This window comes from Paramormyrops kingsleyae, chromosome 25 (genome assembly GCF_048594095.1).
Source record: "Paramormyrops kingsleyae isolate MSU_618 chromosome 25, PKINGS_0.4, whole genome shotgun sequence".
Taxonomy (NCBI): Eukaryota; Metazoa; Chordata; class Actinopteri; order Osteoglossiformes; family Mormyridae; genus Paramormyrops; species Paramormyrops kingsleyae.
Window position 1 is genome coordinate 21,103,325 of NC_132821.1, and position 27,608 is coordinate 21,130,932.

Genomic DNA, 27,608 nt, shown 5'->3' on the forward strand with positions numbered 1-27,608 from the left:
TTATTATATAATAATTATGTTTATTATTATGTTATTTATTCTTTATTATATTAATCAAGTACAGCCTTTATTTGTTTGCTCCTATCATTTGTGTATGTCTTGGCGTGGGGTAACCCCCCCAAGGGGGCTATTTGGACTTTCACCGGCCCTCCCTGTAATAATGTAAATAAATTATACATCTAGTTATTTATTTCTAAATGAAGAGAAGATTTTTTTGTTTTAAATCAGAGCTCTATTATCAAAAGCTAGTGCTCATCAATAATTATCAGAGGGAAAGTCTTTTTGAGACCTGTGTGTTTTAAGTTTCTACTTCAAGAAAAGGAAATGCAGGAAAATCTTGGCATGAGAAGTGTGGGAGGGCATGTTTTCTTTCTTTTTTTTCTTAGGATGCATTTCACAGATTGAAAGGAAGACCCACACAAGGCAGCTTTTGGAAATACAAAGGTGACATTTATTCTCTTTCTTGAAACCTTTAACAATCCTTTCAACAATAATATGTCTCACAAAATTAAAAAAAATTCGTAAACATACACTTAGACCGATTCACAAGCATTAAATGTAGAGTTAAAGTCATTCCAGCTGGCACACACTCATAGACACACACACAGGCACACACACACACACACACACACACACATTCACAGAGTAAAAAGCAGTCACACTGGCTTCTCCGGCATGCATGCATGTTTCTCTGATCCTCACATCCTGCTTTGACTTCTTTCTTCTCTCTCTCTCTCTTTCTCTCTCTCTCTCTCTCTCTCTCTCTCTCTATCTATCTCCCTCTCTCTCTCTCTTTTTTTCCCTCTCGCTCTATCTGTCTCCCTCTCTCTCTGACGGATCATCTGGCCATCTGCTATGCTCTGGGGGAGTCCAGCTGGGTAACCTCAGGGCTACAACTGTCCCCAGCAGGGGGGCCGTACCTGTTGAGCTGTCCCCAGACACTCCCCTGTCTTCACGGACTCGGCAGGAGGTGGCTCCCTGTGTCGGCGCCACTCGGCGGGCTGTCCGGCATGCCCACTGCTCCGATGGCAGCCATCTCACAGGGCACATCTCAACCAAGCTCAGTGGCAGCGGTTTGCAAAGCCAAGGCCCATGATGCTTGTCTGTCTAACTCTCCTTCTGTCTCTCTGCCTCTTTGCCCATGGATCTGTATGCCTGTATCTTCCTGTCTGTATGTATACCTCTCCGTCTGTCTTTTTGTCTGCCTTTTTCCATCCATGTGTCTGTCTGTCTGCCTGAATCTACCTCCCTCTCTGTCTGTCTGTTCAGCCTGCTGGGCTTGAGCCCAGTCCTTCCTATTCCAGTCCAGTCTGACTGCCCCAGTTGTAAGAGCTCCCCCCGCTGGAAGGTGAAAGTAAGGTGAGGGGATATGAGCAGGCTGGATAGGATGGAAATCCCATTTTTTTTCAGATGTTGGGAAGCCTTGTCACCCAAAGTAAGAATCACTGCTGAAAAAGACACAGACAGACTGCAGCAAAAGGACTGCAGCTGTCACGACCCTGTGACCCTGCTGGTGTGTCCTCACGCTCTGAAGGCACTGGCGGTCCTGAGAGACAGGACCTGTCCGCTCACCACTCTGCCACGCCGGCCGCCGCACGCCTCCTGTTAGCTCCCATGTCCTGCCTGTGATCCCCATGGCTGACTGGTCCCACTGTCATCTGGCCCAAATTCGCTTGTTAAAAGTGAATGGAGCATCTGTCTGGCAACATCTTACCTCGCCGACTTTAAAACTGTTTACAGCCAAAACTGAGAGCGGCGGCGGTGGAAGGCGTCTGCTAATGGAGCGGGAGCTACAGTTTCTCACACTGATATCACCGTGCGTGCCAGCAGCGACAGTGAGGACAACAGTGAGGCCATCACTGCCCCCTGCTGCCAGCGAGAGGCATCTGCAGCCATATTTATGCATGCTGCACTGAAAACTATTTTAAGTAAATAGTAAGAGTAGAAAAAAATCGTAGTGCTGTGGTAGTTTAAGTAGCAGCAGTAGGATTTAAAGTTGACCAAAGTAGAAGTAGCTGTAACAGTGTAAGCGATGGCTCAATAGTACCTGCAGTACAATGACAGCAGCACCACAGGTGCCATTACACTGGACTGTCAGTAGAAAACTGAAATATCAGAAACCGTAATTTTTTTTGCTTACAGCCCTGGCTGTTCTGAGCAGCCATTCTGTTCCTGTTTTGTGCTTTAGCAAGAGCAGCAGCGGCTGAATGTATTTTCCCACTGTCCCTCCTGTATCCACAGAATCCCACAGTTCTTTCCAGTATGGCGCCTCCTAAAGGATTGGAGGTCCAGGAAAGTCAACTGAAAGGAACCAAGATACGGGTGTTTGGGGGCAGTGAAGGAAAAAGGGGGGTTTTCAAATCTGCAGGACGAAGGGGACCGGTGAGCAGTCAGCCAAAGAGCATGTGCATGAAGAGAGTGACGGCACAGAGGTGAAGGACGGTAAGGAAAGGGGTGGCGGAGGAAGAGGAGGAGGGCGAGGAGGGGAAGTCGAAACTGGGAGGACACTCGAGCTCAAAGCAGCGCATGGAGGTGGCGGCTGCGTCCTCGTTGCCATAATTGGCCCAGTACTCCTCGGGGTCCAGCTTGGGCAGTGCGGCCTCCTCCTCCGCGAACTCGTACTTGGCGGAGGAGACAGCACTGTTGGACCCGGGGGAGTCATGGGGTTTGCCCGCGTGGAAGGGGAACGCCTTGATGGTCTCGGAGCTCTTCTCGAATACGCCCTTGGAGGACGCTGCAGGCTTGTGCTTGGAGAACCACCAGCGGGTCTTAGTGCTGAAAGTGGTGGTGGTGGTCCCGGCCAGGGAGCCTGGATCTGGCAGTGGGCAGAGGGCGAAGTCCATCTCACGCAGGAAGCGCAGGTCCACGCCACGGCGGGGTGTCGGCGACGAGCACATCAGCTCTGAGCTGGAGACCCGGGACCCGCGGAAGAACTCCCAGAGCTGCCGGGCTTCGCAGCCACAGGACCACGGGTTGCCATTGAGCCGCAGGAATTGGACAGCGCCGGCGTCCCGCAGGACTTGGCCTGGAAGCTCTGCCAGCGAGTTGTTGAAGAGGAAGAGCATAGTGAGGCGGCCCAGGTCGCGGAACGCCCGGCGGTGTACCTGCTTGATACGGTTGTCGTGCAGCAGCAGCCGGTCCAGGTTGACCAGGCCACGGAAGGCGTGCTCCGAGATGGTGCGGATGCGGTTCCCGTGCAGGAACAGCTGGTTAAGGTTGACGAGGTCAGAGAAGAGGTCATCCTGCAGGAAGTGCAGCTGGTTCTCCTGTAGGTAGAGGAACTGCAGGCTGTAGAGCTTGTGGAACAGGTCATGGGGCAGGGCAGCCAGCCGGCAGCGGTGCATGTGCAGGCTCTGCAGGCGCTCAAGCCCCCGGAAGGCCCCGCCCTCCAGACGGCGCAGGGTCGGGTTGTCCCCCAAGTCCAGCTCCTCCAGCTCGCGCAGGTCACTGAAGGCTCCAGCCTCGATCCAGGTGATGTTGTTGGAGAAGAGCCAGAGGACCTGGGGAAACATGCCTGGTTAGTGTGGGAACTCCCTCGGCATCTGTAAGCATTCTCACTTTAGGAATACGTGTGGAATCTTCACATTTTTATTACAATAATTTCAATAAAAAGCAAAACAAACATCCTCATTCACACTCGAGTTGTGAGCCAAAGGGCCTCCAATTGTAGCTCACACCCTCTCTTTCACACACACACAAACATAAGACACGTGTCACACACGCACCTGCGTCCCAAAGCCAAAGGAGTCGACACGCAGCTCGGTGATCTGGTTGTTCTGCAGGAAAACGCGCTGAGAGCTGTATGGCATGCCAGACGGCACCAGCGTGAAGTTCTGAGCCTGGCAGCTGACCGTCATGGGGGAGGGGTAGCAGACGCAGAGGCGCGGGCATGCCGTAGCTGGGCTGGAGCTCAGCAGGAGCAGCCAAAGCACCAGGCACATTGCAGCGCCACCTGGAGGAGAAGGGACCACATGGCGGCCGAGGCTGTGTAAAACACCTACTTTGACACTTAATTTTTTTATGCGTAAAACTGCTGAGCATTACAGGTGTCGGTCACAGAACACCTTCTTGGATTTAAGTACAGAGTGTCTTCGATGGGTGTTTCAGGGCCAACTTGGCGAGATTATTCTGAGCCCCCGATATCCAGCAGAAAGCACATTTTGTCAACTCATTTATATTAAAACATTATAGTAGCACAGAGTATGTGGCTGCTAGTTCACGTCTGTTTCACAAATAATTAACATAATTAAACTAGTTAAAATAACTGTAATGTCACGAAACTGCGCGCAACCAGAGGTAATTCTATTTTTTATTTTCACTTGCTTCTTGCGCTCCCTGCGCCCTAGGCGATCGCATATGTCGCCTACAGGGCCGGCCAGCCCTGAGGTATTTCGTTTGACCACCAGGAGCTGTCCGCCGCACTGGTGCTGAAATGCGTCGCTGAAACGCAAAGTGATTTACGCGGAAAGGCCATGAATTACAGCGGGCATCCTGTGAGAGCATGCCGTCGAAACGCGCTTCTACTTTACGGTGACCCCATGCATTACAAGCAGCTTCACAGCTCCGGCCCTTAAGAGCCGACAAAGTGGCACAGGCATCAGTGACATGTCCGCCTCCTGATTGCGGTGCCAAGCCAGACAGACCCATGCACAGATTTTAATGCCCGAGAGATGAAATACCTGCTACTCCAAAATGTTTGTTCGTAAAACTGACTCAAGTTAAATGTAGTACGAGTGACATTTTCACGGACGATCATCAGAATCTGCAGTTAGGCTACTTAGAAATTTCCAATGTATTCTGCAAAGCCTAAAATCCATCAATTATAAAAGAAACAAGCAAAAAGGGAAAAAAGCAATACCAAGTATTTAAAGTACAACCTATAAAATTCTTAGTTCCAGATAAGAAACACTGAGACCGTTATCATGCAGAGAGCGCCGGGGCATCCCGGGCAGACTCACCCCCGTAGCGGCCGCTGTAGCCCGTGCGGTAAATTTCAGCCGAAAAGCTTTCCATCTCGAACCAAAGCCGGGAGCGAGTTAGCCTGTTCTGGCGAGTCACTGCCTGCTATCTCCGCCGGAGCTCTGGTTTGCGAGTCGGTGTCGCTTGTGGCGAAGCGATGGAGAGAGTGCCGAGTTAGAGCTCCGGTGCCGAATTTATAGGCAGCCGGGGGGCGCCTACGGCAGTGGGCAGCGCCGGGATCTCTCTGCGTAAGCAGCGGGGTCACGGCGTGGCGCGGGCGGGGGAGCGCCGAGGAAGCCGCTTCTCACATGGCCGTTTACGGTGACAAGCCGTAGATGGGCAATGATGCATGAAAGAGAGGATGGTGGGGGTCGGCACGGCGCCCGGCGGTGACGGAGCGCCGAGGAGGAGCAAAGCGAGGCGGCGGCATGTCCATGTCGGGTTTTGGCGTCGGAACAAAACCTTCAGTGATGTAAGAAAAAAGACAAGAAGACGGTAAGTTAAAGGGTAATTAGGGACGAAAGAAAGGAAACTCCGCCAAGTACAAATTAGGAACTAAAATAAAACTTTTGCTATAGTATTAATATTTTGGTGTGATGATTTATCTAAAATGAGCTAATAAAGGTTACTGCATAAGAATGATTTTGCCTTTGTTTTTTGTCATTGAAGTAATAATGATACAGTCTTGAAGTAATAAATGAACACACAAACCAATAAAACACAGTATGGGAAGTGGACAATACCTGAGTAATATCTCAGGACCAATGTGCAAGATGAACATGAACAGAAGTGAGTTCCTGGGAGATGAACATGAACAGCAGTGAGTTCCTGGGAGATGAACATGAACAGCAGTGAGTTCCTGGGAGATGAACATGAACAGCAGTGAGTTCCTGGGAGCATTGTTCTGGCTGGGATGATTACAGAAGAAAGCATAGGAAGCCCAGCTGAAACGTGACTGCAGTCGGGAATTAGCCATGGATGCTGGATGCCGACGGTACGGCCACGTGCTTGTGCAGTTTGTGTCTCCTAGAGGGAGTCTCCATGGAGGCGGCGGGGGTGCGGGCAGCTGAGACGTGTCCTGAAATGCGGGGGCTGGTGAGCTCACACCCTGGACTTGTGCCCTTCTCGGCTGGAGTCTCCTATCAGCTTCTTCTCAGAGCTGCCGTTGGACAGACATGTCAGAATAAACATTTCTGCCATTTACACATGTTCTGTATGCAAGTGTGTTGGAGTGAACTGGGAAATGTGTACATCTAAACAAGGGTGTAACTTTGGTTTGAACATTGGGGCGGGGGGGTTGAGGTCAACATCCATTTAAGGGGAGACATAATCATTGAGGGGGTTGTATTAGTCTATTTTGATTATTGGGGGGGAGCTACCCCTGAACTGCCCCAAGCTGAGTCTGTATCACCCCTGAAGTGCCCCATGCTGAGGGTGTATCACTGTACAACTGCCCCATGATGAGAGTATATCACCCCCGAACCCCCATGCTGAGGGTGTATCACTCCACAACTGCCCCATGATGAGAGTGTATCACCCCTGAACTCCTCCATGCTGAGGATGTGTCACTCCACAACTGCCCTGAGCTGAGTGTGTATCACTCCTGAACTACCCCATGCTGAGGGTGTATCACCCCTGAACTGCCCTGCGCTGAGGATATATCACCCCTGAACTGGCCCACGATGATGGCGTATCACTCCACAACTGCCCGAGCTGAGTATGTATCACCCCTGAACTACCCCGTGCTGAGGGTGTATCACCCCTGAACTGCCCCGCACTGAGGATGTATCACCCCTGAACTGGCCCACGATGATGGCGTATCACTCCACAACTGCCCGAGCTGAGTATGTATCACCACTGAACTACCCCGTGCTGAGGGTGTATCACCCCTGAACTGCCCCGTGCTGAGGGTGTATCACTCCACAATTGCCCTGAGATGAGTGTGTATCACTCCTGAACTGCCCAGTGCTGAGGATGTATCACCCCTGAACTGCCCCGCACTGAGGATGTATCACCCCTGAAGTGCCTCATGCTGTGGGTGTATCACCTGTGAATTGCCCCTAAGGATATATCACTTCTGAGGAGCCCAGGCTGGAACTGTATCATCCCAAAACTTGGTCCCTCTCAGTTCTTCACTCTGCATTTACAGTTAGTGCTTCTCTCTGAAAGCTCACATTACATCATCTGCTATTGCACTCTGGAGGCATCGGCCCACTTCCCTCTCCATCATTTACTCTTTCTCTGTCTAACTCTCTCCATAAATTCATCTTTTGGTTGCACACTCATTATTTCTCGTAATAGAAGATTAACTTCATCCAAGATCCATTCTTTTTGCTCATTGTCAGAGTGGTTTTACTGTGGTTTCCTGTGGTTTCCTGTGGCTGTAACAGTAAACCAGCCTCTGAACTCATTGTAATTAGGGTTATGAGAGTAATGTGGACTGACATCATAGAGCGAGAGGAATCACAGTTTGCTGTCAGTCATTGCCTGCTTTCAGCCAGAAGGAATCCAGAATAACTGATAAATAGTTGAATCGAACGTCAGTGAATCAGATCTTCAAAGGCTGGGAGCCTTATTTCTTCTATTGCTAGAAAGGGAATTATGTTGTTTTGGAAAAACTTTCATTATTTATTAAAACCAACCAGTCAGTCAAGCTGTGTAAAATGCTTGGAATGAGCCAAGAATTACAGTTTGAAACACTAAAGAATGAAGTCATTGAATTCAAGCCACGGTCCTCTGCCCAGATACATGTTGAGAGTGTGGGAGGCAAGTTAACACTGCGCATACAGCCAGATCACTAACATGCATATAATACATCAAACTGCAGGGAATGACGTGCAGTCTCCCTCAGTGCAGTCTTAATGTAATGTAAGGTTCAGTCACTGTATCTGTACTATATTATATTAACACTTTATCTCAGTGCAATGCTAATGTTCAGTAGTTTACTCACTGTATCCGTACTGTATTAACTCTCAGTCTCTATATATTGTTAATGTTGTGTAGTGTTTATTTTATCTATACTGTATTAACCCTCTCTCTCAGTAGAGTATAAATATAGAATAGTGTTCAGTCATATTTGTATTTATACTGTACTGTATTTAGTAGTGCAGTTTCAATGTACAATAGTGTTCAGTCACTGTATCTATGCTATACTGACTTAATCCTGCCTCTCAGTACAGTCTCAATGTAAAGTGGTGTTCAGTCACTATATCTGTACTGCAATAACACTTTCTCTCAGTAGAGGATTAATGTACAATAGTGTTCAGTCACAGTATCTATACTGTACCGTATAAACCTTACCACTGTAGTGTTCACGTACAGTACTGTTCAGTCACTAAGTCTGCCCTGTAATAATACTTTCTGCCAGTACAGCGTAAATGTGCCTCTCTTCCTTCTTATGACGCCGCTCTCCTCCAGTCTGTAAGATAATGAGCATTACCTTCTCCTTATTTCTCCCAGCACCTCCGTTTGGCTGCCCAGGAGACCATGTGTGAGCTCCTCACTCTGCTCTAACAGGCACTACCTTTGCTTTCTTCCCTCCGGAATGGGTGTAAATGTTCGGTGCAAGTCCACTTCCTTCAAACCATCAGCCCTGACTTAGTTACTTTCTCCATCCTTTTATCTTTATTTTTGGAGCTCATTTGTTCAATAAGGTCTTTATTTTTAAATAGTGAGATTCAAGCTTAGATCACGGATGACGCAGACGGGAGACACACCCCCCCAGCTTTTCACGGAGGGCTGAGAGGGAACCACAAAGAAATAGGCGTGTGTCTGTTTCTTAGGCGTGCTACTCGCTCTCTTTCTTTCTCTCTTCCTTGTCGTCATTGTTCTGGTTATCTGTGCCTGTACTTTGATTTTTCATTTTCAAAAATGATTGGCAAACTAATCTCTTGTTGGAAATTAACATAAAAAATGAATTAAGCTTCACTTGCAGCCGGAGCAGTTTCAATCACGTTCGGCCACGTGAGCAGCCTCCTGGGGACGGGCTTGGAGTCATGCCCCCCCCCCCCCCCCCCAAGGATACACTCTCTTATTGTAATTTTTTTTTAATGAAGGTGTTCACCCAAAAACAAATTAGCCTGGTCTCTCCCAGGGGTTTGGCCATGGATTGTCTGCTTAACCAATGCCCCCTCCAATGTTACCCCCCCTTCAGATTTGTTCTGCCGTGGGGGAGGAAAACTGGCTCTTCAGCCCCGGAGGTACATTAACGTGCAGAAGCATCAGATGATGGTGTGAATATAAGAGCCATAACAGTATGAGGGGCTTCATTACTCCCCCTGAACGCATTACTGCTCACTGTAATATAGAACGTCACTGGTGGCAGTTACATGATCAGACCCCTGACTACCGGAGTGACTCACGCAGATCCTCGGGGCCTGAGGGCGTGGTGACCAGCCCTCATGACCGTGACATCAGAGCTAAGGCGCGATGCAGGGCTTTCCTTCATTGCTCCCTGACCACTCACTTACCCACGCTGGGAGATACCATCTGAATATTACATCATCTGGATGTGACCAGCACCCTCTAGAACGTGACCGTAGGCATCTCACAGCTCCAGGATGTGACCATAATCGTCTCATGGCCCCAGGATGCGAACACAATCGTCTCACAGCGCCAGGATGTAACCATAATAATCTCACTGCCCCAGGATGTGACCATAATCGTCTCATGGCCCCAGGATGTAACCACAATCATCGTAGCACCAGGAGCCAAGGACAGTTTGGTTATACACTAAGGATATGCGAAAATGTCACCTGTCCCTAGAATATGACCACAGCTATCACATTTACATCAGGATGTGTCAATCTCCTTAGACCGTGTCAGCTTAGAACTCCAGATCATGTCTATGAATGTAACTGTCTCACAGCCTTCCTTTGAAAAAGGGACAGTACTGGTGAATTCATTGAGGAGCACAGAAATCTGATAACAAAGCGCGTGTTTCTTTGCATGTGCGCCTGTGAGAGTGTGGGTGTGTGCATAAGTGTGAGTGTTACACTGGGTACACGTGCCACTGTGTTCATGCGTGTGTCTTGGCGTGTAGGCGCCTGCGTGGGAGTGTGTGTCCATCCCTGCAGCTGTGTGGAGGTTGCGTAATGTGAAGCCACTCTCTGCATTTATCAAGATGAGCGAGTGGGAGAGCAGAGGTGTGAGACAGACAGGGGCTCCTGGTACCCGTCCATACATCCAGCATGTTATCAAGGGCCACAGCCAATAATTGGCTGGGGGGCGGGGGAGTTCCTTGTAACTCTGCTTGAGTGTAGTGATTTGAATGGTCAGTGAATTGTGCAGTTCAGGCCTCAGCAACACTGACTGAGTGTAAAAGGGCACAGTATAGTTCAGATGTAGATAGCTGTATGTGTGGTGTTTTGTGGTATTGCACTTAAAGCAAATTAATATAACTTAGAGGCTTTTGGTGGCCTCTGGTGGCCCAGAGGTGGAAAAGCAAGCAAGAATCGGATTGGACTTGGAAAGCAGAGCTTACAAAGACGTACGTGAATACATCAGTGCTCAGGATACAGGGGACGACGGTCAGCCTAAAGATCCTCCCACAAACAGCCTCTTTACCTTATAAGGAATCATTTGATGTATTTTGGCTCCACTCCAGTTGTAAGAGTCGCAAGCTATTATTGAAGATGGCCATCTTCATAAGCATCATTCTTTTTTTTACAAACATGTCAGATAGCAGGTTAAATCACCAATTTTCTTTATTAAAAATCCCAGGGAATACAGCATAACTCTACAGGGATCGCTGGATATCTCTCCATCTGAGCTGGATATCAGGTAAAAGGAAGACAGGCAAATAACAGGGAAAAATCAGAAGCAGAGAACAGAGAAAAATTGATGTTGAGAGAGCAAGAGGGAGCTGGAGAAGGAGGATCTCCTGGCATCCATCTCCTGCCATCTGCCACTGCGGATGTGCCGACTGCAAATTCATCATGACCACCCCCTTCTGGCAGCTGCACACAAATACTATATATGGTTGGATGACTTCCTCTTCACTGCAGCCAACCTCCCCAAGCACCTTTCACTCGCTCTACGTCTCATTTTTCTCTCCCTTTGTCCTGGGTTGGGAATAATACCCCATTGCCTTGCTGCCCGTCCAACAGGTGGCGCTCACTTCTTCGCCATGATGTAGGCGCCGAAGGGGTGGAACTGCATGTCGCGAATGCGGCGGACCGACTGCATCCGGGGGTACCGGGCGCCAAACTCGTTGAAGTGCCTGAAGTCACCTTTCTCCAACAGGTACTGGCTGCCACGGTAACCTGGGAATTCATACCCGACCCAGCTGTGATCAGGGGAAAAAGACATAGGGTGAGAGGGGACCTGTGCAGCATGGCACTGGAGATTTAGGGTAGAGGTTTCAGTTTGAACCCAATTGTGTTGTGCTTGTGAAGGACATTAGATGCGATTAATAGGTGTATCTCACTTGTATCTAACTTGAATGTAGTTTATAGGAGAGAGTGTGCTGTATTCCTGGTTTTGCTGTTAAAGGGGGCATTAAAAGGAGTATCGTATGCATCACAACCCAACACTCACGTGCCACAGCCCACAGAGATGCTGCCCACGCGGTCGGTGAAGCCATAAGCGAACAGGCTGGGCACGTCGTCATCCAGGATCTCCATCTTACGGCCCTTGAAATGTCCCACCTCAAAAAGGCAGATCTTGTGCTTCTCTGTGTCCTGAGGAAGAATTAGGATTCGACAATTAGAGGAAATACACACTGCACACAGATATAATAAAATGTATAAATAAAGATTAATTTGTTTAAGCTGAATTCATATATTAATCCAGGAAGAAACAACAGTATATGTAAATAAGTTGTGAAGGAATTAATGAGTGAGTGAGTGAGTGAGTGAGAATGAGTGCATGATGGAATGAATGGGTGAATGAATGTGGGAATGAGCGAGTGAGTGAGAGAATAAGTAACTGAGGGAATGAGTGACTGAGTGAGTGTTAGCTGGTACCATCCTGATGGGTCTGAAGGACATGAGAAACTCGTTCCTGTAGCTGTTGCTCCAGCAGTCCCAGCGAGGGTACTCCCCTTTCTCCAGGACGTACATCTCCCCACAGAAGTTCATCTGTTCGTAGCCCACGAAGCTGTGGAGCAGTCAGTAAGCCGGTGAATCTCCTCGCTCTGCTCCCTTGGCGCGGGCGGCAGCGCCAGCGGCGTCACTTACGGGCCACAGTGGACGCGGAGGGAGCGCACGCGGTCAAAGCCGGCCTGGCACACGCTCATGCACTCGCCCGTAATCTCCATACACCTGCCCTGGAAGTTCTCCTGGTCAAAAATGCACATCTACGGGAAAAGAGAAAACGAGCAGCTTTACTCACAAAAGGACAACACATGATGCCTTTGAAGCAGATAAGCAAGCTCCCGAGCTCCCCCTAGTGATGCAATGCTGCATTGCTTCAGAATAAGTTTAGGACACCATACCATTAATAAGGGCGACCATTTCATCCTTGCCAGGGGGGACATTATAAGATAGGACAGGGTTTGTAAGCTACCATTTCAATTAAAAAGTCCTGGATTTCATTTTAGCCATGTGCTGACTGTTCAGTCTCCTACAATCATGCATATTTTGATAGTTAATATATTTTATCCATCTTCAGAAACTGCTTAATCCCAACTGGGGTCACTGGAGCCTATCCAAGGAACAATGGGCACAGGTGGGAACCAGCCCTGGGCGGTTGCCAACACACCACACACACAACTACAGGGCCAATTCAGACTCACCAATCAACCTATCCTGCATACTTTGGGATCATGGGAGGAAACCAGAGCCCCTGGTGAAAACCCACACAAACACAGCAAGTGTGTGCAAATCCCACACAAAAAGGACCCGGGACCGAACCCGGGACCGAACCCAGGACCTTCTCGCTGGCAGGCAGCAGCGCTAACCACTGTGCCACCACAATACATTTAACCTTCATGTAATTTATAACATTTAATACTTAAATTATCGTTACATATTTCATTATTATTACTATTCAATATTACTATCATTATAATTCATCATTATATAATTATTATACTACCCAAATACTAATCTAGTGTTTTTACTTTTCTGTATATGCCTTTGCTAAACTTTGAATGTTCTTTGCAATGTCCTTTTTTGTTATGTCTTGTAAAAGTACCACAATGGCAAATTACTCGTATTGAAACATACTTGACTAATAATACAATAAAAATTATTCTGCCAGTAATGTTGTTGGATGAGTCTTTTGATCAATGAAACAAACCAATAAAAGCACAAGAAGAATTGAACTAGTTAGCTAAGCACATGAGTCTTTCAGTTTTAAAGTGGTGTGTAAATCCTGAAGTAGGTCAAAGTGTCTCCCCAGACATTAGGTGGTCACCCTACCATCAGCCTATGCGGCTTTGCTCCAGCCATGGATAGAACAGCCACTTACTGCAAACACCCAGGTGAGGTTTCACTGAAGAAATCTATCACAGGGCTGGAAAACATGTTCTCAGCTTGTGATTGTTCATACTGGACACCTTGGATACTTTCTGTCCAAAATAGACTGTATTCAGCATACAAGGAAATCTCGGCTGAATGTCAATATGTGTACTTGACCGTACTTGTGTTCTCTTGCCCCCTTCTACGTCATCTTCTATTGCCAAAGAATAGTTCCAATACTCAAGAACAGAAGTACAGAGGACAGTAAAAATCCCCGGATGCTGGTCTTGCTCCGCCCCAAATATCAAGGATACATCAGTTGCGTCCTTATCCGAATGAGACCTATCCCATGATCCACTGCGCCCAAAGTTCGTTTTTCGAAGGCAAGTTAGCAAGACCGATCTTGCCAAGACCGCAAGTACAGTCTTTGCGTTCTTGGTATTGAGATTCACCCCTCATATATGATTGAGAGTCTGTATCGGTGCCATAAAAATATGTGCTTAAGAGACTATATCTATCCCATGAAAAAAAGTTACATTCCCAGCCCCCAGCACTAAAAAGGCTACAGACAGACTACCTGGTTGGGCTAACCCGGCTTGCGCTAACCAGGCCACACTTTGCAGTTGCTGTAGGTGCAAATCTGGTGAGCATGTGAAACAGCTGAGAGTCAAGCCCACACCTTGTAGGGTATCATCATGTCCATGTCAGAGTTATGGGGAGGCTTCCCATCCGACTGGGAGGAGCCCTTGGAAGATTTCTCAGTGCTGGATGACATGATGCCTGAGGGGGAAGATAGAAAGAGCGTAATCGATTACTTTACCGCGCTGAAAGCAAATGGCAGGAATCTTTAATGAGCCTGATGTTCTACAATGACTGAAGCTACTTCCATCACCTCCTGTTTTTTGTATGGCCAGCCTGGTTGTGTGTCAATTGAGTTATCTGCCTGCTCCGTCTCCACCTACCTTCTATGTTTCCCTCAGTCAGGATGCGCCGTTCCCCCTCATGGCCCTCCCTTTTATCCCCCGACGCACGGTGGGGGATTATCAGCAGAGAAACAAACCTGCTGAGCTCACAGCAGATGAAGAATGAAATCCCTCCATCATCAAAGTGCAGGGAGAGGGAGGGTGAGGTAGAGAGCAACGGGAGTGAAGAAAGAAATGTACGCATACATTTCCTGTGACTTTTTAGCTTTTATTTCTCACTATTAGCTATATGTCATGATTTGGACCGAGAGCATGCACATGTGCATGGTGATAGAAAGCCAAGTAAACAAATGCTTTGGACACTTTTAAACCCACCTAAGACTTCTGCTGCTTTGAGTGTGACTGTTCTGGGGAGCTTGGTGTCAGATCACAGAGGCCTATAGAGGTCTCTCATTGGGTCACATGTATTAATCTACAGCCTTAAGTACGTGTGGTCCTGCCAAATGAGCAGATATGAAGTAACATGGTTACGGGGCCTTTCTGTGGAAATTTAAGGGCCAAACTGGCAGCTAAACAGGCCAGTGTCTTGATTTTGCTAGTTAACGAAATGTCTGCCGATATCTGCATGTTATTAGTTGACCTACAGTTCCCTGGGTCAGAGGTGATGGCAGTGGGACTTTTATGGGATGGTGTCCTCCTTTCTCTTGCCCTCTGTATTTTGCAATCTTGCCAGGCCTTATTTCAAAGGGTATTTTCTCCTTTGTAAAGTTTCCAAATTGTACTCAAGAGCTGAATGGACCCATGTGCGTCTGTTGGCGCCTCAAGCTGCGTGCGCCTCACACCCACAGCCAACAGTAACACGCCATACGGCAGACAGTGCTGACGTCTACGGATGCACGCAGCGCTGTTTCTGTGTCCATTCACGGCCCCCCCTCCCCCGCATGCGTGCATTTCACAGGGTGTATGGCGCCTCTGAAACTCGTCGTCTGCTGACTCAGCGGAGCAGGCTGAAAGAGGCGAGTCACGCGGTCACAAGGACACACGTCACGTCTTACAAACACTCTGGCCCTCGCTTGAGGCAGCAACAGCAGTGACATGAAGCTCCCAAGCCCCTCAGAGCTGCATTCCAAAGTAGGGTGAACATCAGAGGAACCACAATCCTCCACTTCACTGATCCTAAATGGGGCTGGGATTTAATGAAGCAAAAAGAATATCTGAAATCTAGTCTGATGCAATTAATAAATGACTACAGTACTGGTAAAAAACACAAAAACATGTTTAACGTATGTCAGCAGACCAAACAGGTAAAGCCTGATACTGTGCCGCGAGACTCTCCTTGGGGTGAATGACGTCATGTTCATTGTGAGTGCCACACCTGTTACATAGCCTATAAATGAGGTGGAATATAATTATGCAAATTATAAAAAAACAAAAAAACAGTGTTACTGTGCCAATAATTTTGAAACAAAAAACCACATGTGGTGGTCGATTTCCTTCCCCGTAAATGCCCAAACGTGATAATAATCAAAAGTACGGCCTCCAACGAAACGGGCTATGCAACATACTGCAGTTAGCAGGTGTCATTCACTATACAACCATTAGGTGGCTGCTCACATTTCTCCATAAAATAACAAGGATTTATTTATATACGTCTTTAGACTTAGGTCTTCATCTGGTATAAAGACAATTCACACCGAAACGTTTATTCGGTCTGTTATCATAACTTTATTACAGATTAACTGCAAACTTAAAAAAATTGTACAGAAACCCAAGGAACTTTATATTCAGTAGAAAATTCAGTAAGTGCAAAATAGAAGGTGGTCAATTACTACGTTACACATCATAACAGAAATGCATCTCAGCTTACTCGTGGGGTGCTCCATAAATACAGACATATACTGTACACACCGCAGCGAGCGACAGTCCCTTATTGCCAATTAGTATGCCACGTTCACAGACACCTCCCTGCTATACCGTCTAACAGCAATTCTCCAAAAAGCACCCCACTCTTGCCTGGTATTTTTATTTCCCGTATAGTACAAGCAGCAGACCGGGGTGGGAATTCGTAGAAAAAATTGAGAAATCAGTCGCGGAGAGGAATCCATTGGTCCCGGGCGCAGCCCACGGCCGTCCGCCTCCTCAGGAGCTCATCTTCCTCATCAGCTCATCGTCCTGCACCGACATGTCTGTCAGCTTGCGGCCCAGCCGCTCGTGCAGCTCCATGTACTTGGCCACGCAGCGATCCAGACACACGGCTTCACCCTTGGACAAGTCAGCCTCCTTGTAGTGGGGCGGCACACACTTCTTATGGCAGGCATTGATCATGCTGGTATCGGGTAACAGTAATGTTGATTAGAGGTGGTCTGCTGCTGAAATGCTGCTTCACATCCACATTATACAGCCTGACCTGCGAGTAGTTTGCAGGATCTAAACACCTTGAGCTACTTTCGTTACTCTTTTTTTAAATTAAGACGTTTGTGTACTCCAAACGAACTGTCCCTGTTCACTCAACATCTTCTGTAGTCATTTTAACATTAGTTATCGCGGAAAAACGGAAACATCAAAATTACTTTAGACCTCCATTGAAATTTAATAGCCTTTCGAGCGTAATCCCCAACTGCCACCACGCTTTACAACCGAATTAAAGAAGGTGAAGGAAGATAGTACTGTAGTTAGTAAAGAGGACGCCGTTTGTTACCGGTTAAACATATCGGCCATCATTTCCACCTCGAGCTCGCCCGCCAGCTGATACGCCTTCATGGGATCCATAACTGAAAATCCGAGATGAGCAGTTAGAGAAAAAACACGCGCGTCCCCCGAAGCTGAAGTACGACAAATCTTCCGCTCATATTTAAGTTTCAAGTTCAAAAACCCATTCGTCTAAGCAATACGTGTAAATAGCGACACATGGCGGTCATTCGTGTTTCTCCGTTTACAGCAAATGCGAAAGTTCCGAAAACGTTTTGAATACTTTCAAAATCAAACTCCGTGTCGGCTGACTAATTGTAGTTATAATAGTGGATTATTCAAATGAACATAATAAGCAAAAAATGTTTACACACATAATCTTGCACGAGGGACAGCCTCAGCTGGTTGGTGGTTATTTCATCTTTCAAAGTAATACTTCATATGCATGAAAGATGTTAGAAAAAAGGGAATAACTAATCACGTCATGCTGGGTTTTGACTTATAGCAGGAGCCAGATGTAAGTCAGTCACTGGCTACAGTCTGCAGTCTTACCATTGGTACATGAAACTACCATGACACCAATCATTACTACTGTATCCAAGGTAACTGAATACATCACCCATATATTCAAGAGAAAGCTGCTGTAGCGTGACCATATCCACTGAAAATCAGTTCTACTAACGGGATGATTGCAAAAAAATATGCGGAATACAGCCCTTTTCCATCCTGCCCATTAAGCATTTGGTGCCCGCAGGTTGTATTTTCTTACGTTAAAAGAAGTTATGCTGCTTTTCCTAGAAAGTTATGGTGACTGACAAACCGTACTCACTGGGAGATTTGTTACCAAGAGGAAAATGGGCGCAGGAGTGAGTACAGTTTAGGTGATCACATCTATCTCCTGGTCGTCCTCCGATGACTCTCTGGGACTGATGTCCACCTGCATGGTTACCGGTAGCTGGTTCAGCAAAACGGCAGGGGGACTGGAGAAATCTATAATATCGATTTCCTCATCTTCAAGTACTGGTTTTGTGAATGTGCACAGAATCTGATCTTCCATTGGGTACTCATCTACTCCTCCTGAATCACAGCCATTCTCCCCATCTCTCATTTCAATCACTTCTATATCAACCTCCTCCTGTCCTTCCTCTTTTTGTTTACTTGTATCCGTCCCCTTTTTTGAATTTCTCTTTTCGAATCTACTTTCAATCACTTCATTAACCTCCTCTTGTCCTTCCTCTATTTGTTTTGTGTCCATCCCATTTTCTGAGCTTTTTTCAGACCCACTCTCAATCACTTCTACACAGGATTTCTGATAAATCCTGAATGACTTCTCTTCTCCCTGTTCTCTAGTTTCTAGTCTATACTTGACTCTTCCCTTTCCTCCTGCTTCAGCCTCTTCTATTATCTCCTCACATCTTACTTCCTTTTCCTTTATTTTTGTAGTTTGATTGATTCCTCCCATTTCAGTTCTTTCTATTTCAGAAACTCCAGTTAGTTTGTTGTTAGTCATCCCAGCTTCCATAGCATCTACCTCTCCTGCTACATCTTTGGTGTCAAGGCCATTGCCTGTTCCTACCGATTGCAAAATGTGATTGCGACAAGCTTTCATCAATCCTTTATTTTTATTAAGGCATTTTCTCTCACCAGTCTTCAACCTCTCTGTCTTCGTCAAACACGTGCCAACTTTCTTTAATACTTTTCTAGGCTGAATTCCATTTGTATTCTTAAGTTCAGTTTTTCTTTCTCCTTCCCATAAGGTTTTGTCATCATGTCCAACTTTGACTGTATTATCTCCTGACCTTAAATCTCCCAGCTCATCTCCAACAACCATGTTAATCTCCCCCATTCCTCCCTTCCTGCCCAGAGTATCACACCCCTCCTCCGGTTCAGTGTGCAGACCCAAGTTCTGGTTTTCTGCTAAAATTACTGCCAATTCCCTTTGGCTTCTTGGTTCTGGACAATCGGATCTTACACTTTTGCTGGAACATGTCACCTGTGAGCCTTGCATAGGAGAGAGTTTCCATGATGGAAGCAGGCAGACATTTGACCTGCCCTTCCTCAAATGTCCCACCATAGCCCTATCTTGCGTTGTCTCTATCAGACTCTCCTTTACTCTTTTACAGTCCCTCTCAGATGGGTTGACTTTTTCTACTGTCTTACACTTGCATTTGTCACCTGTTTTTTGGTATAATCTTCTTGAGTCCCCGGTGGCCTTATAGCACTCCCTTGTCTTACTGTCTGTTTGGATTTTGGAAACATACGTAAGATGTCTATTGGGACTTTGCCTGGGAAGTCTTCTGACTGCAGAAAGACCCCCGACACCTCCAGAGGATTTCACTGGCATCTTAATTTCAGTGATTATCAGTTTCTCTGTAATACTCATAGGACTGAATATGTAATCATCTACTTTCGTTTTTTTGTGTCTCAAAACTTCACACTGCTTCTGTTTTTCCGCCTTTCTCTTTACACAAGAATCTCTTCTTGTCTCAGTATTTATTTCTTTTTCTCTTTTTCCATATCTGTCCATTTCTCTATGCCACATATTCAAGTTAGGCATGTCATTTGGTGCAGAAAGTTTAAAATCATTGGTCTGATGGAGGGATGTAAACATCTGTGGAAGCAGTTTTGCCTGATGGGAGGCAAAAGCTGTCAAGCCTTGTTCTTTTGGTCTGTGAAAGTCATTTACCATTAAAGGACATACATTAGGGGGTCTGCTAATGTTACCATCAGCACTCTGCCAATCACAGGATGACGTCCTCTTAAATGGCTCACCTAGCAATATGTTATTCCAGAATCCATGTGAAATATTCACATTACTTCTACACCAATTCAAAAGTGTTGCATCTCTGAGTTCAGATACTTCACTGTCCTGTTCTCGTTCTCTATCTTGGATAGCATCAATTCCTTCTCCAGGACTTTGGAAAGATTTCTCCAGGCATTGATTAGGGAATTCATTTTTAGATGACTGCATCAGGCATTCATAAATGCCAGCAAGGCCCTGCAAAGGCTCCCTGAGAATTGCATTGTGAAGTTGACTGGATGGGCCTGTTGTCTGAGATTGCTCTGGTGTTTCATGAGAAAAGTGCGAGGAACTAGGGTCTTGAAGCATCTTATAGTGTTCTTCAGCAATGAATACATTAAGATTTAATGTACTTTCTAAAAGACTCACCGCTGGGACCGTTGGCTCTTCAGGATCAGTTTTGTCCCCAGAAATTGCTCTTAAGGACAGGGAATGGGACGGAATCTGCATTGTATGGACTTGCCTGAAAACCTTGGGTGCACAAGCCACCACATTGTTGAGCACTTTGTTAGTCTGCTTGACTGGCCCAGTAAAGTTGCAAATCTCGCTGCTTTGGCCTCTTGGGGTGCTGCAGTGGAGCCCCGTAGCAAGAACAGGTGTTGGCATGGATTGGAGATTCCCATCCTGTACTCTGTCTACAGTTATTTGTGAGCAGGCCAGAGTCAGGGCAAGGTGGGGTTCAGAGGTTCGAGCCAGAGAGCTGCAGGTCTGGGATGCAGTCATGTTGTCCGTATTGTCCATGCAACAGACAAAAGGGAGATTGTGTGGAGGGAGAATGTGGGAGGGAGTGTGAAGGGCATCAGCTTGAAGGAAAGAAACAGAGGAGCATTAATATATCAGTGCAACATGAGCTCCACAGATCAACATGAACACCTACACATAAAACGGAGAACTTCATGTTCATTTTCATGAACACCTGATTTTATTCCCAAGTTCAGCAAATTTACGCCTCTTCTGTACTTATGACTGTACACAGACTTATAAGGACCAAAAATGATCTATGACTGCACCAACTGGTCTTTATAGATTAAAAGTTCAGCATACTTAAATTTGTCGATGCAAGTGATTTACCCAGACATTGAATGTTTGCAATAATACCGCTCACCTGTTCCCATGCTGTGCTGGGGCCTTGGGACCATCACCACACCTGAAATGGTGCCACCAGCAGAAGAGGCTCCCATGCTGACCTCTGGCATCCAGTGAGTGGGCAGACCTGCACTTGGAGGACTCCTGTTCTGTGGCCGGTGAGGCTGACACCTGCACGCATGTGCACTGTTAGGCTTTTCAGGCGCAGAGGAGAGCACACCGAGTCCCACAGTGACATCCTCAGACACACAGAGTGAAGATGCATGCAGGCGGGATGGACTGGGATGGGGACGCTGTGCCTGCAGAGAGGGGAAATCAGGGGTGAAGAATGGGAGGAGAGCCTGGTGTGGGGGAGGGGGACAATTAAAAAGATTCTAAATTTCGGCATTTTACAGGAACCCACATGCAGTGGTCGGCACAGATAACCCCTAATACACTAATTCCAAAGTTTCTTAAAATTAATAATGTTAAACCAATTAAACCACTGAAAATTTAGCGCTAATGATGACCATTAACTGTTATATGAATCTAGCTTTGGTTTGGTTTAACACTTAGAGTGTTAAAATTTAACTTGTTTAACACTGAAGTCCCATCTGTCAGACTACAGCGATTACCAGGGGATATTTAGGACTTTTCCTAATTAAATATCTTTGGATTCTGTAGTGTCTCTGAAATAAATCTGCATTGAAATTGTGTCTGTGATATTCCATTTGCTTCATATAAGCATTTTTGTTGAATTTCTTGCTCAGCTGAATAGCTTGTTGGATTTAAGGTAGTCTGAGCTAAATGTAAGTGAATGAAGATAAAGTCCATTTAAACTAGGGTTCCTTAAATCCAAGAAGTTATCCAGCTAATAAAGAAATCCAGCTTCGTGACACAGGCCCCTGTTCTCCGCTTGGTTCAGGGTACCCCAGTTTTAATGGACTTTATCTTCGTTCACTCTAGCCCAGACTGCCTTATATCTGATAAGTTATTGACAAATCACGTCTTTTTACACGCGTTTACACGTAGTCAGACAACGTGCCAGATAGACTGTTACAGATATGCTCACAGGCAGGAACAAATATGTATGACTAACATTTACTAACATTTTTGACCATCAAACTTTATGAGCTTTACCTGTGAAAAAATGTTAGCAGAACAAAATTTAGCAGATGTTAATTGGTCTGTTAATGGTTTTCAAAGTTAGTGGAAATGCTAATCCACTAATAAAAAAAGTTAGCTTCACTAACTGGTGGTTAGCGGATTAGTGGAACCCGGCCTACCACTGCCCCCATGAGGTGATGTTTACTACTCAACCAGTAGATCACCCACTGACATCTGCAGAGTAGTGGAATGGGACACAACCCAGCTAATTTAACACATCCACACTTACCCCCGCAGACACCATGCTGAATGCATACTGTACATCTAACAACACTTCAACCGCAATATATTATTGACTTAATGATGAACATGTTTTCGTCTTATTCCGAAAAATAAGTTTCCAAATGATTTAGGATACATTGTTATTAAAAACTCAGCTTGCAGTCAAACAACAGTATCCTTTATTCCATTCTAAGGGCGGTTTTCCACCACACCAAGTACCGTACTTTTGGTACTTTCACTTAACCATTGACTTCTACACATACACACGCAGTACTTACTGTGCAAAAGTCTTAGGCAGGCAAAGAAAATGATGTTTAGATTATCCTCGTGTTGGTGTAAAACTATATTATGCCTGTCAAAGTGTGTCAGCTTAGCCATTTCAGAACCTCTGCTAAAATCATCCCAGTATTTGCAGCGACCGTCCAGTACAGCCATGTATTTTTTTGACTCGGCCACTAGCTCACCCCATACAGCTAGTCAATCTGTCACTGACTTTTTAAACCCATTTTAAATAAACAGCTTTAAACATTTCTTTGGACTGCCTAAGACTTTTGCACAGTACTGTATATAGTGATGTGGTCGGAAGAAAAGATACAACAAAAAGATCAGGATGGCGTGACAAATTTAAAAAGTATTTTGTTTAATACACTAAGATGTGTATATACTAGGATCCTAACAATGTGATTTTGTTATAATAGATGTTGGAGTATTTATAGAACAAAAAAGGAGTTTGTAAATTTCTCTCACAAACCCATCTTCAAGTGATTTAAACATCAAGGATGAAAATGATTATGATTGTCGCAGAAAATGCATGCAGCGCTCGTACAAAAGCAGTAGAGATAAGCATTAAGCTAATTTTTAAAGATATATTAGATAATATATAAAGGGAATCATAATTAAAAAGCTAGGCATTGTTTTTTTCTAAAACAGAGAAAAAATATTTTAGTGAAACTTTAACCCCCTGCGCTATAATGTCCATACAGAACTGAAAGAAAGAAGCAGTCTGATTTTAATATAACTGACTAGCGATGTATGAATTGCTTGTGCACAACATGCGATTTTATTATTAGTTTTGCACGTTGTCCAGCCCTATAATATACTACAGCCATTTTTCGAATTCAATACAAATTACCCCGCCTTGCATTGTGATGTCATTTGGCACCAGTACCAGGTTTTATGGCAGTGGAAAACCAACACCTTGAAGTACCGTACTTTTGGTACTTTCTCTAAGTACCAAAAGTACGGTACCTGGTGTGGTGGAAAAGCACCCTAATGGATTTCACAGGTTTCCTGCTTGGGTCCTCTGGTTCCACCCACCATGTTGACAGCACTGCTGTTCACCACAGCTTGACTTTCTTGTAGGTCTGACTGCCAACTCCAATGGCCTGCTTTTACCATTGGACACCGTGGCCTGGGTTTGATGGTGACATCTTGCTCCCTCGTGCTCACAATCTCCCAGAGCTCTGCTCTGGACTGACGCCGCAGTTTGATTTTAGAGATCTGTCTTCCTCTCACTCGTATATTGTTTCTAGTCCCCACCAAGTGTCCTCCTCTTCTTTTCCTCCCAACCATAGTCTTTTCATCACCTGCTTCTTCTCTCTGCTCTATTGTTTCCAGCTTTGCAATATCCCTGGCTTCCATCTTGTCCACTTCCCCATCTTTGTTCCTACTACATATATCATTCCTTGTGATGGAGACTTTAGCCTGGGAAATGAACAAAGGAACAGTAGCGACATCTTCACTGAGGGTCATGGTGGAGGCTTCAGCCCGGGATAGACCTAATGGAGCAGCAGTGACATCATCACTTAGGGTCATGGTGGAGGCTTCAGCAGAGGTGATATTCTCCAGGATGTGCTCAGACAGTCCGCCTTTCACCACCCGATGTCTCTCTGTGACTTGTATTGTCCTGCTCAATGCCACTGTTCCTCCATTCCTGCTCACATCTCCTGATCCTCTTCCCCAACCTCTCTCCTTCAAGGTGTCCACATCCCCCTTGGTTCTGCTTACAGGCTCTTCCTCTCTGCACATCTTTTTCATATGCTGTGCCCATCCATCTCCACCCACCTCCACACCTTCCTTGCCTGTTCCATTCACCTCCACTAGGTTCTCAATGCCCAGCCAACTGGCTACAGCCAGCACCTCCTCCTGCTCCAGCTCCCCCTCACCCTGCAGCTCGCCGGAGTACAACAGACCCACCAGCTTCAGCAAGGTCTGGGCCCTTATGCTCTGAAGCTGAAGCAGGCGCCCCTGTCCAGATGTGAGGACTCGGGCAGCAGAGAGCGTCCTGGCAAGCTGAGGACTGAAAGCAGCCAGGACACAGCTATGGACAGGTATGGAAACACCTAGAGAAGGTGGGAGAACAATTTAGGTGACTTATTTAAGCAGCAGCTGCACAGAACAGGCAGAAGCAGCCTTACCGTCAGCCTGCAGCATGGTGTCACAGAACAGGCTAGCATGCTCCTGCTGGCGCTGGAGCTCCCGCAGGAGCCGCTGCTCGAAACCGCACAACCATCGCCTCCACATTGGCCTTCTGCTGTAGGGGGCAGGAGCAACACTCTGCCGCCATCAGCCAGTATGGCTGAAGGCACTTTCTAAATGAATGGAAGTAAACATCTTTTGCAGCAAAACACATTCATTAAATGCATTGACGTGCTATAATATAATATTAATAAAAAAAACTGATGACAAAAATGATACAGGCAGGTTAAGCAAACACCGAAGATGCTATAAGTATTACCAGGTTATTTGTCAGGTATATATGTCTTCTGTTGTGATTTCAATTAAGAAAAAATATCTAGCAACAACAGATCAAGGTGTAAACATGTCTATCCGTGTGTCTGTGTTTGTCTGTGTCTCCTTTTGTTTGTGTGTATGTGTCTGTCTGTCTGAGGCCCTGTATTTACTCAGACAATCAGATCGCAAGTGGACAGCGCTAAATACAAATGTAAACAACCATTAAGATGCATTGTGATCCGATCACTCAAACACTTGCAGAGCTGGTCTGGGATGCATCTGGCCACATATCTTTTGTAGTGTAAACGATAATGCATCCTGATTTGTCCTCGACAAGGATAAGAATTAAGATTTTTGTTTTCTTAGCTGGCCCATGCTAGACAAATCTGGCTTTGTCTGGTGACAGAGACTTACGTAATATCTGTGTGCAGGGCCATTTGACCATCTAGCAGAAGTGACGCAGGCAGTAATGAAATCTGCACACAAGTGGTCAGCTGGACACCTTGGAGACGCATAATAGATCCTTGGAGACGCATGACAGACACAGGTTTAATTGCCGATGTGTCTTGGCTGTTCATTTGTGATCCAATTGCCCAAAATGCATTTTAAAACCAAGTGTAACCAGGGCTTGTCTGTCTGTCTGATTGTGTGTATCAACTACCTTTCACTTTTGGTAAGGTAACTGGCCCTAGCAGCAGGATCAGCACTCACTTTTTCCTTACTTAAAAGTGGTATCTATTAGGGAAAAGAGGCTCTGTTGTATTGTATTAATTGTGACATAGCAGAAACATAACACATTTTATTTACAGATGTACATTTTAATCTTTGAGTAACATTTCTCCTATCACTGATTTATTGGGCTTTTTAATTTGTCTTTTAAAACTACTATTCATGATTAACACCCACTTCATTCTGATACATCATGAAATCACATACATATATTACATTATATATTGCATAAAATTATAAGCAGAATGGAGTAAAAATATGCATTAGCGATAAACATTTGTACAACACCAAGGTCGTGCAACATAATCATTTTATCCTAGCTTTATAGTGCTTTGATGATAATGTTGGGGATAAATCACTTTTTCCAAAAACATAACGCTGAATACTTGAAAGTAGTTCCACATAGTTAGTTCATAATACATCTATAACCAGCATCATAAACTACTGATATTTGACAAAATTGGCCTCTAACAGAAAAGCTTGTAATAGGAGTTAAATGGTGTAACCGATTATAGCATTTGACATTTCAAATTAAAATCAAATTTGACAGGCATTATCATGGATACCTATGTAACCACAGGGCCATGGCTTGAATGTTTCAAACATAATTTTTAAAGTAAATATTCATTTTCAGAATTATGATGAATTGCCCATGCTTTCCTGGGGACATACCATCTCACATGCAAATTTAAGCACACCTAAACATACCCTAAAAATGTCAAACTATCTGATATTTTAAAGAGTGTTATTAACCTTGACATACACCAATTAGGGCCAAATATTTTCTCAAAATTTATTAAAACCAGACACTTTAGACTAGGTCCACAAAAAACAATGCATGTAGGTAATTTATGTTCATTTTCAAATTTTAACAGCTTTAAATTGAACTAAACCATATGGACACTGAAATTAGCGTCACGTCATTGACCCATAAACCCACAAACATACGATAGTGGTGAGATTGCGGTTAGAATTCATTCTTAGTTGATTTTATTAAAAGGTTTAGTGAAACTGCAAAGCAACAAACCAAACCAAAAGTTTACCTGGAATCGAAAACTTGCTCTTATTTCATACCTTGTTTCCTTCACGTTGTACACAGCAGGTTCGCCACTCACAGTCCCGCGTTAGCCAGAGTGCGCGTGCCCGCGCCGTGTCTGTAGCGCAGGGAGATCCGCTCGCCAGTCCTATACGATGAAGCCGGTTCCGTGACTTAAAGTGGCCATAAAATAAAAGGAACCCGCGCGCCCTTCCTCGTTATTCCCGCCAGTTCTGCCTTGATGGTCTCGAATACATCGCTCACAAACGGTCTTCTGACTTGGCAGGGGTCAACACCATGGCAAATTCCGACGTACATTTCTATAAAAATACAATATTTACCATGGACATGGTACTTAAAAACGTAGTCTACATAGTTTTTTTTCTCATTCAAAACATTTGTCCTCGAACACAGACGAGTCTTGCCACGCGCGAATGGGTTGACGATTCCTGTGTACGGACACTGGCTGTCGTTCAGCTTGTTAACACCTTCCAGACTGCAAAGGTTAGCTGTGAAAAATCCATTAATAAATGTACAGTCAGTCATTGCTGTGCAGAGACTTTTCGGTGACGGGTGTTCGACCGGGAGGGGGCAATCGTCGGTGTTCGTATGGACACTAGGAACCTCAAAAGTCGGATATTTGCAATGGTTCGAGCAAAAGAGGCAGGTGTTCAGGGACCCACAGCCCCGCACTCAGTGAAGTTTTTGTTCCTAATTTAATATGCAGGGGCAATTTCACCCCCTGCTGGTCAGATGAAAATACAATCTGAACACACTGAGTTCATTAAAATTAAATGATATAGTAAAATTATATTTGAAAATGTGGATCGTGTTAATCATCTCAATGTCAATTTATTAATTTTTTTAATTAATTATCATAAATC

General features: G+C 45.5%; 3 protein-coding genes and 1 long non-coding RNA gene across 4 annotated transcripts; all 4 read right to left on the reverse strand.

Moving 5' to 3' along the window:
• Positions 1-428: 428 nt before the first annotated feature.
• On the reverse strand, positions 429-5,309 carry rtn4rl2a (reticulon 4 receptor-like 2 a). Its single transcript, XM_023845374.2, has 3 exons — positions 4,959-5,309; positions 3,726-3,952; positions 429-3,500 (listed from the first exon to the last, which is right to left on the reverse strand). Exons 1-3 carry the CDS (start codon positions 5,011-5,013, stop codon positions 2,391-2,393), a joined length of 1,392 nt encoding a protein of 463 aa, XP_023701142.1. The 5' UTR covers positions 5,014-5,309; the 3' UTR covers positions 429-2,390.
• A 5,372-nt stretch (positions 5,310-10,681) lies between these two features.
• On the reverse strand, positions 10,682-12,293 carry LOC111861079 (beta-crystallin B1-like). Its single transcript, XM_023845396.2, has 4 exons — positions 12,138-12,293; positions 11,925-12,057; positions 11,497-11,639; positions 10,682-11,245 (listed from the first exon to the last, which is right to left on the reverse strand). The coding sequence occupies exons 1-4, from the start codon at positions 12,254-12,256 to the stop codon at positions 11,074-11,076; spliced, it is 567 nt and encodes a 188-aa protein (XP_023701164.1). The 5' UTR covers positions 12,257-12,293; the 3' UTR covers positions 10,682-11,073.
• Positions 12,294-15,985: 3,692 nt separating this feature from the next.
• On the reverse strand, positions 15,986-17,338 carry LOC111861083 (mitochondrial import inner membrane translocase subunit Tim10-like). The gene is made up of 2 exons (XM_023845401.2): positions 16,983-17,338; positions 15,986-16,610 (listed from the first exon to the last, which is right to left on the reverse strand). The coding sequence occupies exons 1-2, from the start codon at positions 17,051-17,053 to the stop codon at positions 16,424-16,426; spliced, it is 258 nt and encodes an 85-aa protein (XP_023701169.1). The 5' UTR covers positions 17,054-17,338; the 3' UTR covers positions 15,986-16,423.
• Positions 17,339-19,145: 1,807 nt separating this feature from the next.
• On the reverse strand, positions 19,146-27,398 carry LOC111861054 (uncharacterized). Its single transcript, XR_011985683.1, has 5 exons — positions 26,763-27,398; positions 24,644-24,759; positions 23,544-24,568; positions 20,878-21,157; positions 19,146-20,575 (listed from the first exon to the last, which is right to left on the reverse strand). It is a non-coding gene; the product is annotated as an uncharacterized lncRNA (long non-coding RNA).
• Between the last annotated feature and the right edge of the window lie 210 nt (positions 27,399-27,608).

Coding starts and splice junctions, on each gene's coding strand:
- LOC111861083 (XM_023845401.2), bottom strand. CDS start 17,053: ATGGATCCCATGAAGGCGTATCAGCTGGCGGGCGAGCTCGAGGTGGAA. Junction 16,611..16,982: donor ATGGCCGATATGTTTAACCG/GTAACAAACGGC, acceptor ACCCGATACCAG/CATGATCAATGCCTGCCATA.
- rtn4rl2a (XM_023845374.2), bottom strand. CDS start 5,013: ATGGAAAGCTTTTCGGCTGAAATTTACCGCACGGGCTACAGCGGCCGC. Junction 3,953..4,958: donor CTACAGCGGCCGCTACGGGG/GTGAGTCTGCCC, acceptor CTTCTCCTCCAG/GTGGCGCTGCAATGTGCCTG. Junction 3,501..3,725: donor CCTTTGGCTTTGGGACGCAG/GTGCGTGTGTGA, acceptor ATGTTTCCCCAG/GTCCTCTGGCTCTTCTCCAA.
- LOC111861079 (XM_023845396.2), bottom strand. CDS start 12,256: ATGTGCATTTTTGACCAGGAGAACTTCCAGGGCAGGTGTATGGAGATT. Junction 12,058..12,137: donor CTCCGCGTCCACTGTGGCCC/GTAAGTGACGCC, acceptor ACTGCTCCACAG/CTTCGTGGGCTACGAACAGA. Junction 11,246..11,496: donor ATCTCTGTGGGCTGTGGCAC/GTGAGTGTTGGG, acceptor CCCTGATCACAG/CTGGGTCGGGTATGAATTCC.